General features: G+C 40.0%; 2 protein-coding genes across 2 annotated transcripts; one reads left to right on the forward strand and one right to left on the reverse strand.

Moving 5' to 3' along the window:
• Positions 1 to 663: 663 nt before the first annotated feature.
• Positions 664 to 12,934, forward strand: LOC140951816 (uncharacterized). The gene is made up of 11 exons (XM_073401171.1): positions 664 to 824; positions 2,829 to 2,974; positions 3,921 to 4,125; positions 5,450 to 5,572; positions 6,363 to 6,497; positions 6,850 to 6,969; positions 7,099 to 7,221; positions 7,646 to 7,768; positions 8,891 to 9,214; positions 10,907 to 11,059; positions 12,537 to 12,934. The coding sequence occupies exons 1-11, from the start codon at positions 761 to 763 to the stop codon at positions 12,542 to 12,544; spliced, it is 1,524 nt and encodes a 507-aa protein (XP_073257272.1). The 5' UTR covers positions 664 to 760; the 3' UTR covers positions 12,545 to 12,934.
• A 132-nt stretch (positions 12,935 to 13,066) lies between these two features.
• Positions 13,067 to 18,108, reverse strand: LOC140951818 (transmembrane protein 234 homolog). Its single transcript, XM_073401172.1, has 5 exons — positions 17,966 to 18,108; positions 15,034 to 15,185; positions 14,375 to 14,441; positions 14,186 to 14,278; positions 13,067 to 13,579 (listed from the first exon to the last, which is right to left on the reverse strand). The coding sequence occupies exons 1-5, from the start codon at positions 17,979 to 17,981 to the stop codon at positions 13,512 to 13,514; spliced, it is 396 nt and encodes a 131-aa protein (XP_073257273.1). The 5' UTR covers positions 17,982 to 18,108; the 3' UTR covers positions 13,067 to 13,511.

Below are 18,108 nucleotides of genomic sequence, written 5' to 3' on the forward strand. Positions count from 1 at the left end.
AGACACAAAAACTCATGATGTTTTTTCTTTTCCAGCTTTATAGTATATCTGAGAATTAAAATAAAGATATTACTGTCCTTTAAAAATTGGTGTCATTGCAGGCCTGCAGGCTGAAGGCCCCGGGGGGGCACTTGGGTATTTTTTCGGTGGGTATGTGCCGCCCGGGACTCCAAATTGGCACCCCGTTCTAAAAAAAATTTCCTCTAAAATTGATACCCCGTTCTAGAAATGGGTCAATTTTTTATTTCCCGTTCTACAATTCGCCCTAAAACTGACACCCCGTTCTAGAAATGGGCCAATTTTTTATACTCCGTTCCAGAAAGTTTGTAAATTGAAATAGCCCTGTCTTTTTAAAAAGATATTTCTTTATTTGTTCGACTTATACATCAAATAAATGCTTCTTCATAATCAGCAACAATTTTAAGCAGAAGATAAAGTCGTGATCCGTTTATCCGTTTTATACCCCGTTCTAGAAAACGCCTCTGAAATGGATACCCCTTTCTAAATCAGGAGCTTCAAAATCACGACCCCGTTGGGCGGCACATACCCGTATAGGTAATGTATGGGAGTACCCCCCCCCCCCGGGCTGAAGGCACACTGTGTTGTGACAGCGGGTCAGATGACATTGGCGCGTGGGCAGTGGTAATGTGATCTCGCGACTATTCATTTCATCCTGACGGATTTCTTGTTTAAAACACACGAAGTACTTCATCCTTTCGAACGAGTACGTGCAGTCCGTGGTACGATACTGAGCTTCACCATGGCCAACCTTGTTCGTCCCTTTTTGTTGCTGTGTTTTCTAGGATGCTCCTTGACCGTTGCTGGTAAGTGTAGTTAGAACAAGACATCTTAAATGCCTTTTATTTCAACGTGAAGTGTTGTTAGGGGAAGCGTTTGCGGATCAATATTATTCGCAGCTCGCAATATGGCTGAATGCCATCATGCTTTACTTAACAGTATTGGAGAAGGGTTAGTTAAATCTATACTTGCATGAGACATGTCACCTTTAAATCATGATAAGTGAATTTGATAAATTACTACGTAAAGAAAGTAACATAATGATTGGGGTAACATTGTACAATCAATTTGGAATTATTTCCATGGTGTAATTTCATTTAAGCAGTACCACTTGCTTAGTCACTTTGTTATTCTTCGATACTACATTCTCAATTGACGTCTATTCCATCATCAATGCATGGTTTTGCCTGGTAGCGACTTCTATAACAGATCCCGGGGAGTGTACTCCCTTATGTGGTCTATACGGGGATCAGTGCTGCTAGACAGGGTATGGTTAATTTTTTACCTCTCTGTCCTAGACAGGGTATATAATTTTGCACGAGTCTGTCCTTAAACAGGGTTTATAATTTCGTTCGAGTCTGTCCTAATTATGAACAGGGTATTTACCTGCAAGATTGATTTGATTTACTAGATGAAATTTACTTGTACTCCAGGTAAACAGAATAAAAGACTATAACGCGAATTTGCTCTATTGCAATTACCAACAAATGGCTTTAAACCTAGACGGGAGTACATTTTGTCCCTCGTCCTAATCAGGGTAATAAAATGGAGGATGTTGTCCTAGGTAGAGTATGTATTTTAGGAATTTTTTGTCCTAAACAGGGTCAGGATGTCGCACTCTCGGCGGTCCACCTATACCCAAATATTGCATGGTCGAGCACTCCCCGCCCTCCGCCCTGGGTAAATAGATCAACAGTTTAATACGAGACAAGAGCATAAGCCCTGCAGTACCTTTTAGTAATGAGATTAAAAGTGGGAAGGCAGTTCTTATTGAACCCCGTTTAAGAAGGATTAATTTTACTTTCTAAACGTTGTTGGTAATGTTAATTACACCCTCTTCTTGGAAACGTTTGGAATATGGAAATTTCTCTCTCGATCGGGAGTACAAAGCCCCTGGTTAAAACAGTCAAAGTTAAAGTCACAGTCCAATATTTTTCATAGAGATCGTCGGGATCTTTGGTTTCATATGTAACGAGGGGACGGGTGTTGGGGGTTTATAGCGATGGGAGGAGGATGGTGCCGTTCCCCACGCACATATTTTTTTTTTTAACAAAGACGGCAATGAAAACGTCGCTAGAAAATTTAATTTACTGTCTTTTAAATCTTATCGCGTCTTTTTGGACCCGCTCAATTTGTCAAATGTAAGCGACTTTTCGTGGAGTTGAATTTTGAAGGACCTTGTTTAAACATACAAAAGAGAGGAGAAAATTCGTGGTCTTTATATGTTCACGTCCTCCATAAACGAAGTAATCGTGCACTGGACCTCAAAGAAATGTACTAAGAAGCGTAATGCGTGTGCACAGCTGTTGTTTTGCTCATAAAACCAATCAGGCTGTTTTGCCGTTCTCGTTGTCGTCGTCGTGGTGGTGGTGGTTTATGCTCCCTATCACTGGATTAGTCTAGACTCCGGTTGAAACCTTATCCCTAGCTAGAGACACTTCCTTGTTTAGCGAAAACGGGTATGTGCCGCTGAAAATGGTATGGTTTTCAAGTTCTTGAGGCCTCAAACAGGGTATACAGTATCACTGTTTAGCACGCGTCTTAAAGAGGGTGGTTTTTTTTGGTCGGAGGCCAAGAAGATTGGCAATGAGCCGTCTATATTTGCGATAACAAAATTGCTCTCTAAATAAGGCTATTTTCATGATCGTAGTTCAAAAAAAAAATGTTCATCTCTGTATGCGAAACGAAATGAATCGGAGTCATTAAATGAGGGCTCTTGTCCTACACAGGGTATTAAAATGAATTGCAATAAAATAAAGCGGTAGCCACGGCATACATAGACTGTTTTTCTTTTTTACCTTTTATGTTAGATCCAAGCTGTGGTGGCGTGCTAACAAACTCGTCTGGTTTAATCACAACTCCGAATTATCCAAACGACTACCCAAATAACATCAGCTGTACTTGGCAGATCTCTCCCGGAAAAACACATTTGAACCTAACCATCGAGGACTTTATGGTAAGTAGACAACAGAGAACTTTGTAAACAAGCTACCGTTATGAAGAGGCCTAGAAAAACTCTGTGTTATAGCCACGTCTCTTCTTTTAGGCCACAACGTAAAAGAATTCAGCCATAAAAACATTGTTTATTCGACTTGTTTTCCGTGGTTTTTGGGGTGGTTGCATCAAATAGCCACGACGTTTTATTGTACATTACTTTATCAGCTGCGTCCCTTGAATCGAAGGGTTATGCTAGGTGGTAGCTTGACATGCTACCGTAAAAATGCATGTCTAGCTTTCTTAAACTTGTTCCCAAGGTCTCTTTTGTCCTCACTTAAAAAACAGAGACTCAGAAAACGAGGGTGGACTTTACCTTGTTTGATTTTATCACTGAATAGAAACCCAGGCTTCACGGGGACGATAACTTTAAGTCAGGCAAAGCGCGGGTAGAGAAAACAAAGACAATGGTAAAGAAACAAACGAAACAATATAGCATTGAAGGTGATCATTAAATCTGAGCATTATCGTTTTAGCCACCAACACTATCTTAAACATCTGGAACAGGCCAAAGAGACAAACAACCCATATGCAACTCAGGATGTGTCTTTTCCACTCAAATGCCGTATTTACTCGAATAAGCAAAGCCGCTGCCTCGAATAAGCGCCACATTAATGGACAAAAAAGTTAATAAGCGCCGCGGCCACGATATAATAAAGATCAAAAGACATTAATTATGTTAGTTTAATACGGAAAAATGATAATGCTGCACTTAAAAAATCTTTGTCGCGTCCAAATTTCAAATAAACGCCACCCTCAAAGAGCCGCCCTTGAATAAGCGCCGCATTTGACCCGTGAAAATTTTCGTAAGCGTTGCGGTGCTTGTTCGAATGAATAAGGGTACAAGAATCAATACTGCTATAACGTAACTGGAAATCTATTTAAAAATTTGACTCTTTTCCTTACAGCTTGAGGATTCTCAAACTTGCCAAAAGTTTGATTTCCTTAAAATCGAATTTAAAGTCGGATACAACAGGCAACACGTGACTTTGTGTGGACAGGAACCCTCTCGCCAAGTCAGTTTAAAGATAGATGGAACAGAAGTTAAAATGATTTTTCACAGTGATACCTCTTTTGCTGAAAGAGGCTTCAAGATCAGCTACCGTGCTTATGGTTGGTATATTAAGTATTATATACGAAGTAAAATATACCGCGGCAGCGTTAGCATGTGATGATGACAACCTCGCGGATCTCGACCCACCAAAGCAACAGGGTTAACACCATGAACTTAATATACCTTAACCAAACGATTTTCGTTTTTGTTTTCCTTAATAACATACTGCAAAATTGCAGCTGCGAAAGAATTCTTAACAGTTGCTAAAGGTAAGAAAATGAAAATTTTACAATACACTTTGACTCTGAAGATGACTACCGCACAGGTTGTCGAAACGTCAGTTACTGTCAACAACAACAGTCCTATTCAGGACTACGTTCACCCGGACGACCATACTCAACCGACTTATGAAATGACTCCTGGGTCCAAACCTTTCACAAAATGAAAATTTAAACATAAAATCGCTTACCTTGCATTTGATAACAGTATCTATTATAACTATGGCTGCGAACCCGCGAGCGGGCAAGATGAAGGGTATCCTGTGTTCTGATTGGCTACCTAAGCGGGCAAGACGGGTCCATCTTGCCCGCTCGGGATTTCCCACTTTGGTCCCGCGAGAAAAAGTTCCCTTTTTGGCTATATTATAAATCCTTTATTGCCTAAGCTTGATCGGTCAAGGTGGCTGGAGGTCTATTGGCCTCGTTCTTTAATTTTTTTGCGTTTTTATTGACCTCGACTTCTTCTCGGCTACAAAAATTCAAAAAAGAACTTGGCCAATATTCAGTCATTTCGGCCTCGTGTTTGGTCAATAACGTAGCGTATGTATTGACTCTACCAAAGAGGTTTTACACAAAGCTCGGAGCTTGTTATCAGTGAATAGCCTGCAGAAAACCTTCCTTAAAAAGAACCGTGAATTTCTGCCCTTTCATGTGCAAAAAACAGCATCAGAGTCCTTACTGATGAAACATTTCCATAGACAAAAAATATCAACATCAGTATTGAAGGAAAGTCTGCAAAATTTACTAACAAACTAACGCAAAGCAAATGATGTAGCCATGCGTAGTGCAAGTTGAGCCAAAGACTGACTCAGGACTCAACATTTCGCTAAGAAAAGTTTTAGGGCCACTTATTTAAAGCTACGTTCTAAGTAATTTCCAGTTTGTCCCTTAATTCTATGGTTGTGGTATCTAAGCGTTCTTTGCTGCGAACAGTGTTAAGAAAACATGACGTGCAGGATGGAAAGAAACATCTATTTGAAGCAATCCACCTACAATGGAAAGATTTAAATACAGCTATCTATTCTCTTCTTTCCCACATGACCATCCATTTGTCTCGGCTTAGTTCATGGTACATAAAAACATCAAAGAAAAACTTTCATTGCAGATATCGATCCTTGCTTGGAGAAAAATGGTGACTGCTCCCATTTGTGTAACTTGGTTAAGGGAAAGCGGATTTGTTCGTGTCCCAGTGACTATAAACTGAAGTATGATGGGCGAACCTGTCAAGGTTAGTATCAAAAAGACTTATGCCTTTGTGTAGAGAGGGAGGGATATGTTGTTCTTTTGTGCTATTGGAGTTTTGGGGAGGGAGCGGGGGGACTTGGTAATGGGAAAACTCCGCTCGCCAAAGTTTCGCTATCGCGAGGGTAACTCGCCAATTTTTTATTATAATTGGTGGACGGTATCCAGTGACAAACAGTGTTCGATCATTGCTTACATCGTGGACTAAACGACCACAGAAATCCTTGCCCCGAAAGATTGTTCCCATTCTTCCTGGAGTGACAGGCAGTTCCCAGGGGCCCTTTTACTCAAAAGTTCCAGAAACTTTTCAGGCCCAAAATCAAATGTTCAAGTAAAAATCTTAAGAATTAAAGTTCGGACATTAGCTAACAAACCAGTCAATTTTGTTTTGTTACTCTGATAGTTTTATGTTAACTGCCAAACTACTGAAACTTCGATCTCGAATGTAAACAACAACAACAGTTTTCCGGGCTCGTTAATTATTGGAATTTCGAGAAACGGGTCGCAGTGGTGTCAACAGTGGCGGATCTAGGGAGATCTTTGGGTGTTCGTGCTTACAAACTCCTTCGGCCAAAATCCTACAGTCAAACACATGCCAAACAAGACGGTATTCTCGCGTGGCTGAAACTACACTTGTCCAGCAGCTGTGTCTGAGAACGCTTGTACTTACCTGCAATGTTTACTACGTTGTTCGGCACTGCACATCTTCTCTAGGTCTATGGCTGCCTACATGTATTAAACCTTTAACCTCAATATACGCCGAATTTTTGTTATAGGCGCAAAGAGTTGCTACTTCGTGGGATACTCTAAGTGCCCGTATAGCTCCAGTAGTACTTGTAAAGACCTCCCCGACGGGAAGACTAGGTGCGAGTGTTGGCGTGGTTACAAAGAGCAAAATGGCAAATGTCAAGGTAAGCTCCAGGGCCTAGCCTGCGACTGTTTGGCGCGAAAAAAGTATGGGGCGCGAGATAAGCGATGCGCGCGGGAGAGAGGAAACATCGGTCCAACTGGCGAACAGAAACTGTTCAGAGAGCGAAAAATTCCTGTTGGCGTTTAGCACTCCGAGGGAAAAAAGTGTTCGTTTTGGAAGGTTAACCAATCAGGGAAAGGAGAATAAACGAGTCAAAAATAGCATTGAGGGGTATGTCAAAAGATTTAATAGATTTTTAAATGGCTATCAACGTATCACCCACCGCTAGTGTCACTGACTTTGAAAGGTGGAAACGGTCTTGTACTAACACTGTTTTACTCTGTTTATTTAAGATATTGATGAGTGTAAGGAGAAGCCAGGTAGATGTGGAGTGGGAACCTGCTGGAACTACAGAGGCTGGTTTAGTTGTCGCTGTCCAAGAGGATATCGACATAATGGATCGACATGTACCGGTACGCGATGCACTTAGATTTTGTTTGAGTTATACCCTTCCATTGATGCATTGTTTTTTAAAGCAGTTAAACTGGACAACGTTTTGGGCGAAAAGTCCCACTGACGGCCCTCGCTGTTACTCTTTGCAGATATTGATGAATGTAAAGATTACAGAGCGCCAGATTGCGGGGAGGCCACCTGTTTGAACACCCCTGGAAGCTACGTCTGTCAGTGCGCGCCTGGGCACCAGCTGATTAATTCCGCTTGTCAAGGTAAGTTCATTCAACCATAAATCACAGAAACGCGCTTCTTTGTTCCCTTTCCGTTTCTTGAAGCTACAATGGCAGACGCAAGTGTTTAGAACGCTTAGATAAGCGACGCTAACTTCATGTATCTGATGTACTTCCGCATGCTGCTTCGGTTAGTCGTGCTTAGAAATACTGCGTCGGAGGACGCATGTAATTAATCAAAATCAAATTTATAGAATGTGTCTAAACTCAGTTTCACTCACTCACTGGCTTCCCCTTTGATCCGCAACTATCTCGGTACCACAGCGCCCTACCTAAGCCCAATCACTTCAGTCTATCATTCTGGTCTCTTATAATCATTACGACAGTAAATTTTCTCAAGGCCACACAGAACAGGTCTTGATCGGATCGAGATTTAATTGAGTGGGAAAAACTTTATGTTTTATAGATATTGACGAATGTAGTACAGGCACTCATGGATGTGATCACATGTGTAGAAACACCAAAGGCTCCTACATATGTCGCTGTCGCCCGGGACATTTCCTTGATAGCGATGGCAAATCCTGCCGAGGTACTTTTCAGCTCTTTAATTTAAGAACAGCTTTAATTTAATAAGTATTAGGGGATGCGTGAAAGGCATACGCACCTAACAGCTTAACGTAACAACAAACGTATTGTAACGTTATTTACCGACGACGCGATCACGTGACTTAAGCGGAGACCAGGTGAAGAGTATCAAGCTGCCTTCCCCTCAGTAAAAATCGGAGAAGGGGCGTCTGTGATTTACCTTCGCTAATCGTGTATGAAGGCCACATGATTTTCCCGGAATGTGTGGAAAACGATTTAATTGGCTGTTACTTGTAGATGACTACCTCATGTAAATGAGGGATCTCGATTGGTTTTAGGGCCTGTCGTCAAAACATAGCAGGCAACCAGAAAATCATCATGCAGCACGCGAGAATTTACCGCGCTTGGTTGCTCGCTGAAATCTTTCCGAAATATGTTAATGCTGTAGAATGGGAGAAAACAATAAAGAGGAAATTCGGGGATTTTATAGTACACTGATCAATTACAGCACTGAAATTTTTTAAAGAAAATTTAACAACGAATTTTGGTCCAATCGCTGTTTTTGTGAAAGTAGCCTTATAAATTATAAAAAGAGCTCAGCATTGCGTTTTACTGATTCTCATGTTTTCATTTCATGCTTCATGTCTACTTGCGTTTAGCTGGTTGTAGAGTGTATAAGGGTTATTTGCAAACGAATGAGTGATAACATCTTTTCGGAAGCATCCAAAAAGTAGCAAATTTGTCTGTATTAGGTCCAGCCTTCAGTTCATGCATTTTTTATACCCTGCCATAGAAAATGCCGATAGGGGCAGGAATTTGATTTAGAGCTAAAACTATTGTGACGTCATTGTCACGTGATATTTATTCCGATCGCCCAAAAAATAATATCATAATAAAGTTAAGTCAATGTGTAAGAGTGATAATGTTTTTACAATAAAGATGCTGATCAATTTATTTAAGCATAAGAGACTCAAAGATGGAAGCTGTACCTACAAAAATACTGGGGCGAGCCACCTTAAGATTCAGCAACCTCTGATAAATTGTTATACGCAGCACAGATTGATCAGTGTGCAAGATGGCTTTAAAAGTGTCCAGCGCGCTTACACTTGTATTGCTCTTATTTCAGCGGTAAGAGTTGAAGGCCTCGGACAAGTCCAAACCATCGAGACTTGCCAAGGAGAATCATTAGTTCTCGATTGTAAAGACGAGAAAACGGTACTGGTCATTTTCAAGGCTGTGTACAGTAACTTTGATTCAAATGCCTGTCCTAGAAACAAAAACAGGCATAACCTGCCTTACAATGTCACCCAACCTCAGTGTGCAGGGGACGTCACATCCATGATAAAGAATCTTTGTGGATGGCGCAGACGATGTGACATTGTAGTAAGCAGTACGACCATTGGAGAGTTGTGTACGGACAGCTATAAACTGACAGTCCTGTATTCATGTGGTAAGGTGACATACACAGTTAGTTTACGTAAGAAGGTCGACGTGGCCAGCGGTAAAGTCTAACACAAGTTAACTAAGTTAACAGAAAAAACGGCCGATTTCGCGGGAATTTCGCGGAAAAGTTCGGAACAAATTTCGCCGAAAAACGATCGTTAAAAAAAGCAAATTTTGCGGACATTTTCTGGGCAAATTTCGCTAGAAAGCGATTGGTTTTGCGATGATTTCACGAACTTTTTTAATAAAACAAAACGGCAATTTTGCCAATTTTTGGTGGGGGGAGGGTGGGGGAATGATGAGAGTTACAAACGCCAAGATTCGGCCTAAAGGAGAGCGGGCTCTGAGTACGAGACTGACAATCGGCGTGGGCGTTTTCTTCATATGTTTTCCTTGGTATATTGTTAAGATAAAATGTATAATGTTTACATTTCGAATACGACTTTGTTAATATTAGTTAATAAATCAATGAACCATCAAAATTTGAAATACTTAGCCCAAAAATTGTTAAAATTGAAGAAATTCCTCGTTTTCAATGACGCAATTGTGCAAGGCCGCAGTTCGATTCAGGTATCAGAGTTCCGCGCATGTCTGTAAAAGTACCCGGCAACCGTTTGGTCTGCCACTCGGTTTGGTATTCTTTATATAACTGACTTATCTTATTCTTAAACACACGAACGTTCTGTGAGCACTTAAAGTTGATCCTTTTGTTCTTCAATAATTTAATTTGTTTGCCTCTCTAAACTTAGACTGCAAAACAGTCCGCATTTCTGCGTATTGAAGTACGCACGAACAGTCAAAAAAAAGGTCTGGAGCGAGGCTGAAAACGGAGAGCGAGACTGAGGCTCTTACGCTACTCTTACTCTACACTAAACAGACTGTTTTGCAGTTTACTCTAAACGGCGCAGAATCTCTCTACGACGGACACTTAACAGGAGGCGCGGTGCAGAAATACTGTTTGTTTTAACCCTTATTTGAACCTTAATATCTGTCATATCTTCACTTAAATTCTCCTTTGTTGTCCCTACACGTTTCTTGTAGAAGTAGTGAGGAGAATTTGCTAAAGTATCAATACACCTTTGTGATCATGCCTTTAATTCTCATGACCAGTCTGTTTTATAAAGCATAGATATTACAAGGAGAAATTTGATGTTGTTAACTTAAAGAAGGTCTAACACAAGCATTGTTCAAGCAAATAATTTTCATCCTTCCACGACCTTACATATGAGTTTCTATTACCGCACAGCGGAGGACCCATGCAGTGGTGACGCGCGCGGTCCATCAGTTTTCATTCGTCTCTTGTGTTGGAAAATAGAATAATTTTGTTTAGATTTCCTCAGCTCCTGATTTGAACTTGGTTCAAAGTCAACAGGCAGCTCAAGTTTCAATGTAAGTTTAAGCCAGGAAATGAAAGTAAGTGTTCGATCTTCGGTGGTAATGTTTTGTTTTGTTTCTGGACCCTGCGACCCTCCCCCTTGGATCATCTACTGCTTCGTTTAAGTCTAACGGCTGTATCCGTCTGAGAGAGGGAGTACATGGCCTTATGGTGGTAGTGATTACAAAACTTGATTAATATCACTAATAGTTACCATAGCACTAAACATCCTTTTAAATTTCTACCAATCCGCGGACTCAAAAAAGACAAAAAAAGGTCCGCTAACGGCATTAACATGTACTCAAATTCTGCCCTGTCCTTTAGGGAAACCTCTCACGTGCAAGTATTCACCGCCGAAGTTGTCATGCCCTGCTACAGAAAAGAATGAATGCACCTCGGACGAGTCCTGTCACAGCTCTAAAATGTGCTGTTTTAACGGCTGCATAAAAACCTGTGTAGCTCCTTCCTTGTACTCAGGTTAGTCTGACAGATTACGCCGCGCGTTCACGTTGGATTGAAAGTTCGGTACAGTTTGGATACCCTATACACAAGCATTTTTGCAGGCGTTTCTGATCGTTGACTTTAGACTTATTGGTTAGACATTCAACTATCCGGACAGTAAAGTTTCAGTTTAAAGTACCCTTTAGGGCCGTTTCAATAGCCTTAGGAAACAGCTGACATTTCGCGACGTCACCACTCAGTGGTTTCCCAGCGAAATGACGTCTGGGGAACGAGCGCGGAAATTCCATACTGTCAGATTACGTGTAACTACCCAGACCTGGATAGTGCTTCTAATTGGTTAAAGCAAATTTTCAACCAATCAGAATTACTGCCTAGATTTAAAGTAGTTCTGATTGGTTTAAGCAAATTTCCCTCGTGGTACAACACTACCGCAATAACCCAGAACTGAGTAGTTGCACGTCATCAGTATGGAATTTCTGCGCTTGTTCCTCTGACTTCATATTGCAGGGAAACCACTGAGTGTTGGCGTCGCGAAATGTCAGCTGTTTTCACAGGCTAGTTTCAACGGTTTCAATCGACAATCCCGGACATTTAGAAACTGTAATTACAGGGTTCGTGCAGATTGTTTAATCCAAAATTCAAGACTTTTTCCAGACTTTTTTTCCCAAAACAATCATTTCTTTTTCCAGACTCGAGGTTATCAAATAGGTGATCAATACAGACCTTAAACAAAGCAGTAACGAAGCTTTTCTCTCGATGTACGCACTGCAAGCGTACGGGCGAGATTGAATAAGATTTGACCAAAATGAAAAAAAAAAAATCACTTACGAAGCACTTGTTGTAGCTTTGAAAAAATACTTAAAGCCTTTTTACCATTTCTCCAGACTTGATCTCTATTTTCCAGACGTCTGGAAAATTGCTGGGAAAATTTCAAGGGCTTTTTCAAGAATTTAAGACTCTGTACGAACCCATGTGTATATAGAGTAAAATTGTTGGTGGCGACGCTGTATGCCAGTGGCATTGTCTTAAGCAAACTCTCTTAAACGGCCAATTTATGATTTTATGAAATTCTAACAAAGTTATAGAGCGGTTTTCATTTGAGTGTCGAAAAGTAATTGGTTTTGCACTTTCTACACGATGCGATTGGCTTAAAAGATTCGCGCCACCTTTTCATCCAATCAGAAGTAAAACCAAAGCCAGTTGTGACGCGCTCGCATGCATTTTCCCGCGCTTTGCGTCAGCCACATGTAATTACTTCGAGTTTTGATTGGTTCAATGTATTGTCTGTGTCCTATGTGATTGGCCAGAGTAATTACTTTGGTTTTGGTTTTACGACACTCAAACGAAAACCACTCTAACAGGTAGGAAAATTATCGCTGAGGACCAGGACTCGTAGCTATCGGACTCATTTGGCGAAAGGAGATTTAAGAAAGCGTTCAATCCTTTAAATAGAGTTATCAACTAACATCTTTCTTTTATTTACCTTTTACAGCCTCTTGAAGCCTGACTTAAGGAAAAAGTTCCTTTATGGACATGGACAAGTCGTTGACAGAGTTGACGTACCGAGAATTAAAGAAATATGGCGTTTTCTCTAAGCTGTTTATTTCAGTCACTATGGTAGTCGGGACATTCGTAACGTAAAGCCTTTACGCCCTTATATCGACACCCTTATTCTCTATGCATTTGGTATGAGGAAAATTTTTCAGAAAGCAGATACGTTTGATGTTTGTTGATATTTTGACTTTTTACCGTGACTTTGTTTTATAAACCGCGATACTGCTGGGCGCTCAAATGTCAAAGCTAACAAAAAGTTAACAATAGAATGCATTAAACTCGGATTCAATAAATGCCATTGCTTTTATTTTTAATAAAAAGAAAGTGTCATTTGAATGCTGTAGTATCAAAGTGGTCTCTCCCATAAGCTCAAGCCGCCTGCACTTCCAACCCAGACGCCTTGAAACACCTGCAGGTAGGCGAATTTTTTCTTGGTTTGGCCTTCAAGGGATAGGGTTACATGTGCACTTGTTTACACTTCTCTGATTCGGAATCCGAATTGTGGTATGTAGCGTTCTTTCAAAATATTTAATTTGAATGGAAGAAGGTTTAAAAAACCGAAAGAATGTCAAGCAAAGACGACAGTATTCCTTGTTCATGCCTTTCGTTATTAATATATGATACACCACAACAAAATGAGAATCGAGGAATTGTACTCAAAAGCCAATCGTTTCGGTCGATGACATTTGGCATTAAGAACTCCAACTTGATGAAGTGAATACTGACAAAGTATCCTTAAACAAACACTTTAAGTTCCATCATTTGGTGGTCGCTTACCAGCCAGTTTGAAGGCATTTATTCATTTCATTTTTGACAGTGTCCCAGCCAGAAGAGGGTTCGATCTTCCCTCTTTCCTTTCTTGATCAATGTTTTATGGAGTAGCTTGCCAGCGCCCTTCCACCGGAGAGCTTGCTCATGGAGTTTTATCCACAACACAGATGGTGACACCAGCTATCACTAGGATCATCCCAAGAAATGTCCCTATTGTGATTCAAAACACATAATTATTTTCCATAAATCTCAATAAATTTAAGTCAGTCAGTGCTACCCTTTACAATGTTTGAGAGTCGGTGTTCTATAAAATACAGCTGTATTTTACTTAGTATTTCTACAATATAAGCCAAAAGAGGCCCACCCTATGTTTGAAGTAGTGGACTTATTTCTTCAAAACTACCTATAATTTTCCACTAGACTGTGGTGGTCATCCTTAAACAGGAGAAGGGATTGGGACAGAGAGAGGAAAACTTTTTTCTTCACTCCTGAAGGCCGCTTCTTCCCTTGGTCCTCATGGCTTTGCCAATCACTGCTCACACACCTCACACATGCCCTTGATCTACTGTGTCTCAAAAGTCAAAAGACAAATAAGAGACTGCTTGCAATCTACACTTTCCACTTAGATAGTTTAACTCCCCAATTTTCTACACCTTGTCCACAAAAATCTGTTCCAAAAACAGGACCCTTTACAAAAATGATTTATGCACACACAAACACATATGTATAGCTTATGTAGATTACCCATACTCCTTGCCCCAACCCCGTCCCACCCATGGTTGGTATATGTAATGACTTAAGCAGAACTATAATTACCTGCATTAATTCTTCCTTCTCCTAAAGCCTGTCCTGCCAGTGTAGTTATGAGCATAGTCAAAGAATTGGTAATGGGGACAGCAATAGACAGGTCTGTAAGGACATCAAATAAAAGAATTATTTTTGCATCCACAAGTAACAATATCTTTAATCAAGGCTGAGAAAAAGGGTTTCAACATAATTATTTACCTACTGATGCAAGTGTCAAGTAGAAAACAACTGACCCACATTGGTTCAACAGGAAAGGAACTATGTACTAAAAAAGAAATAAGAAATAACAAGAGATGCATTTTATGAACAAGAACTGAAACTAAGTAAAGTGGCTGATACTGCGCAAACAGCCTACAGCCCCTTTTAATCCACAAGCATAAAAATTAATAAAAATTAATGAGCAAGTTGTCATCAATTAATTTTAAACTGTATATCTACAGCTATAGACAGTTTTAAACGATTTGCTCTCCATACAAAAATGTCAAAGCTATTTTATAATCAAAAGTTTTCTTAGACATAAAGATAGTTTTGGCTTCACACACTGTATGCTAAGTGAACACTGCCTGGTGGCCAGGCCCACATCATGGCATACTATGAGTATACCAGACTTCAAAAGATAACTGGTATGCCAGAAAAATACAGTAAAAGCTTGGCATTAATGTGCCCAATGTTCAATTATTGAATTTGAGTATTAATTTTTTATTATATTATTAAATTTCACAGTGGTTTATTGAATCAACAAATAAACTGAATCAAGTTTTCCAATAATAAATTCCCTGGCTTGTTATGCACCATGGGCCCCTTGGCCAGGCCAGGACAAACAACAGCACATACTCTTGAACAAAACTTCACAATACCTTCCAGTTAGATGCAAGGAAGATGACTTCTGCAAAAAATTGTTGGATACGACTTGACCTGTGTATTTCCTCAATTCCCTTGCTTCCTTTTCTGATGAGTGGATTTGTGGAGCCCCACAATAATGACACGAAGAAAAGCCAGAATGCATTACCTAAAAAAATATATCAAAAATTTGTACCACTGAGGCAAGTTGCAGAGTGCAAAGAGAGTAGTGTCTGATAGCCCGGGGCTAGTGGATTTTGCTATCAGGCTAGTGAATTCTGTTTTAACTCATACTGGGCCCATTGGCTTGTCTGATTCTGTCTCTGTCACTGCCATGTTTATGATGTGGTGTTTTGTATGAGATATCAAGCAGTTTCCTAAAGCAATCTTATCTCTCGATTTAATGAACCTTGAGTTAACAAAATCCGTGTTATAATGAGCACAATCCACAAGTGCAAACGTAAAATATTTACCTGGATATAACAAATAAATGTCAGCATGTGATAAAAGATGAATGCCAAACATACCAACAAGGATAAAACTTATGTGACTGTACAGTAGTTTTAAACAGTTGGCGTGTTCTTGAGTTTCTAGTGCCGTAGCTGTGACTAAAGCTTGGTACTGAAATGTTATTACAGTAATTTTTCAGATCCGGAAATGCTGGGTTTTGTAAATTAATTATTAACTATACCTCAATATAACAAACATTTTGATAGTTTTCCCGAAAATTCGTTAAATGGAGCAGTTCAATATAACAAGCCCTCAATTTAACGAACAAATTTCCCCAGTCCCTTGGCACTTCATTAAATTGAGGTTCCACTGTAATTTTACCCTCAGTAACTCCATCTCGATCCTCCCACTTACTTGAAGTAATTTTTGTTTCCCTTCAGATTATTTCTATATACATGTAAATTTACCCTTGATAACTTGAACCATGCTTTGAGTGCCTGACAAGTCAAAAAAAGTACACTGCAGTCCAAAACACTGCGGAAATTATTTTAACAACCATGTATTCGTTGTCTTCAAAAAAAGTCCTTCGATCATCCCAATCATGTGAAATCCAGAATACTCCCCTGGGATAGAGCCATGGTGCTTTTTATTGCAAAGTATGATAAAGTTTGTTTGTTTGCTTGTCTGTTTTGTTTTTGTTTTTTTTATGCACCCCCAGGGGATACCTGTATGAGAAAATAATGGCACCCCAACCTTAGTGAGACCAAAATCTGAAATTTAAAACACGGTTAAGTAAGGTGATGAACATCCCAGCCAACCCATACATATGGGAGCCCCACTGGGGTCTTGGTCAATGGACTAGTCACCCGTAACTTGAAACACACTAGACCAGAGCCACTTAGTGATTTAACTTCTTAGTTCTTCAACATACTAATTGATTAAACATAGCTCATCTATATATTTCATGACTATTGTCACAATGCATTTATCCATTTTATGCATTTTTGAATGAGTCAACAGTGATTTGCTATGTTTCAATTAATAAAAAGTACTTGAATTAACATTACTTTTGAAACTGCGCCTTTGGGCGGAGGATGGTTGAGTCCTGGCTGGGGGAAGTACTACCCTAAACGTGATACAGTATACAGCTATTTCGAGAAAGGTTGTCAGAAAAAAGTACACGTGACAATTCTGAAAGGTAATATGGGATATGATCAATACACTGTTCTTGACACTGTAGCTGTTAACGATACTTTTGATGCATTGCTTTAGCACTCGGAAACACTATACATACGTCTATGGCCTCTTGTGCCATTCTTTCAAATTTCTATGAGGAACAGTAAACTCAAAACCACCCAGAATACCTAACAGGTTAGTCACGCGAAATTTTCCGACCTTTCTCGTAATAGCTGTATAGGTATGTGTCACAACAAAGAGTATAGTGGTTTTCAAGCAACTTAGTCTGGGACAGAGAGTGCGGTCTAGAATTATTATTGTCTACGGTATCATTTTCCAGGAAACTGATCAATTGGTTGAGAAATTTTAGTCTAGACTGGGAAAACCGGAAATTGACATGAAAAAAAATGAGTCAGTTTAATAGTGCAAAGAAAGCGTTGACTTCAGTAATTTCTAAACAAATAGTGACTCTAGGATATCGAGAGATTTTAAGAGTTTACTCTAGTCTAGGATAGCAAAATTTGAACAAATCAGGAAAGTCTGGTATACAGCTCTAGGTTATAAAGGGTTCCAGAGTCTAGCGGTATATCCCTAACCAAACATTCCTCAAGTATTAGCTGAAGTATGTGTACATGTGCAGTGCAAAGACCTGCCAACTCTCATAATTCTGCTGTTAGTCTCACGATTTTCAACTTTTCTCACGGTCTCACGACAAGACTCCAATCTCACGGTTTTTGGGAAATGTCATTCTGAAATGAAATGTTGGGCGCAATCCATTCAACCAAAATTCCGACTGGTCTGACCGGGAAGAGTGGACCACCTCAAAAGCTGGACCAGTTTTGTTTAAACTTTTCCGGTTGGATTGAGTTTTGGACCGAAATTTCCGGAAATTTTGGTTGAATGGATCGTGCCCCTTAATTACCTTGTTGAAATTTCGTGGGGAATGCTAGCTAGTGCCGGTTTATTGATGGGACCCTGCCTAACATTTTAGCCATGAAGTTGGGTTATCCGGAAGAAACGACTTTTTGCTGAGCGTTATTCCCCTGTGATGACCTCAGTATTCTCTGTCCTCTATTTAGAGTCATCCAAGAAAAATCGGCATCTAACTTTTTTTGCAAGAAGGACCCCACTATTAAAGCAGGGTAATATTTAAACAAACAGTTAATTCCCCCAGCAGAAAAGGGTTCGTTTAATTCTGATCGGGAAAAATAGAATCTCTCTACTTGTAGAATTTCCGGAATTTTTTTTCTATGAGTCTCAAGATTTTCCTATCAGGGGTTGGCAGGTCTGCGTGCGCCATAACAATCATCGAATCATACTTACTAATGGGACTGCTCATCCTTGATGTGTTAGATCACTAGCCATAAAAGAGACGATTTTGTTACAGAATAGAAGAAAAAAAGTAAAACCTCAGTGGAAGGTCAACTTTACAATTCCAACTGTCCGCCATAGTCTGCAACCAAGAA

This window comes from Porites lutea, chromosome 11 (assembly GCF_958299795.1).
Source record: "Porites lutea chromosome 11, jaPorLute2.1, whole genome shotgun sequence".
Classification (NCBI taxonomy): Eukaryota; Metazoa; Cnidaria; class Anthozoa; order Scleractinia; family Poritidae; genus Porites; species Porites lutea.

Coding starts and splice junctions, on each gene's coding strand:
- LOC140951816 (XM_073401171.1), top strand. CDS start 761: ATGGCCAACCTTGTTCGTCCCTTTTTGTTGCTGTGTTTTCTAGGATGC. Junction 825..2,828: donor ATGCTCCTTGACCGTTGCTG/GTAAGTGTAGTT, acceptor CTTTTATGTTAG/ATCCAAGCTGTGGTGGCGTG. Junction 6,498..6,849: donor GCAAAATGGCAAATGTCAAG/GTAAGCTCCAGG, acceptor TGTTTATTTAAG/ATATTGATGAGTGTAAGGAG.
- LOC140951818 (XM_073401172.1), bottom strand. Junction 14,442..15,033: donor TCCTTGCATCTAACTGGAAG/GTATTGTGAAGT, acceptor TTTCTTTTTTAG/TACATAGTTCCTTTCCTGTT. Junction 13,580..14,185: donor AGAAGGAAGAATTAATGCAG/GTAATTATAGTT, acceptor GAATCACAATAG/GGACATTTCTTGGGATGATC.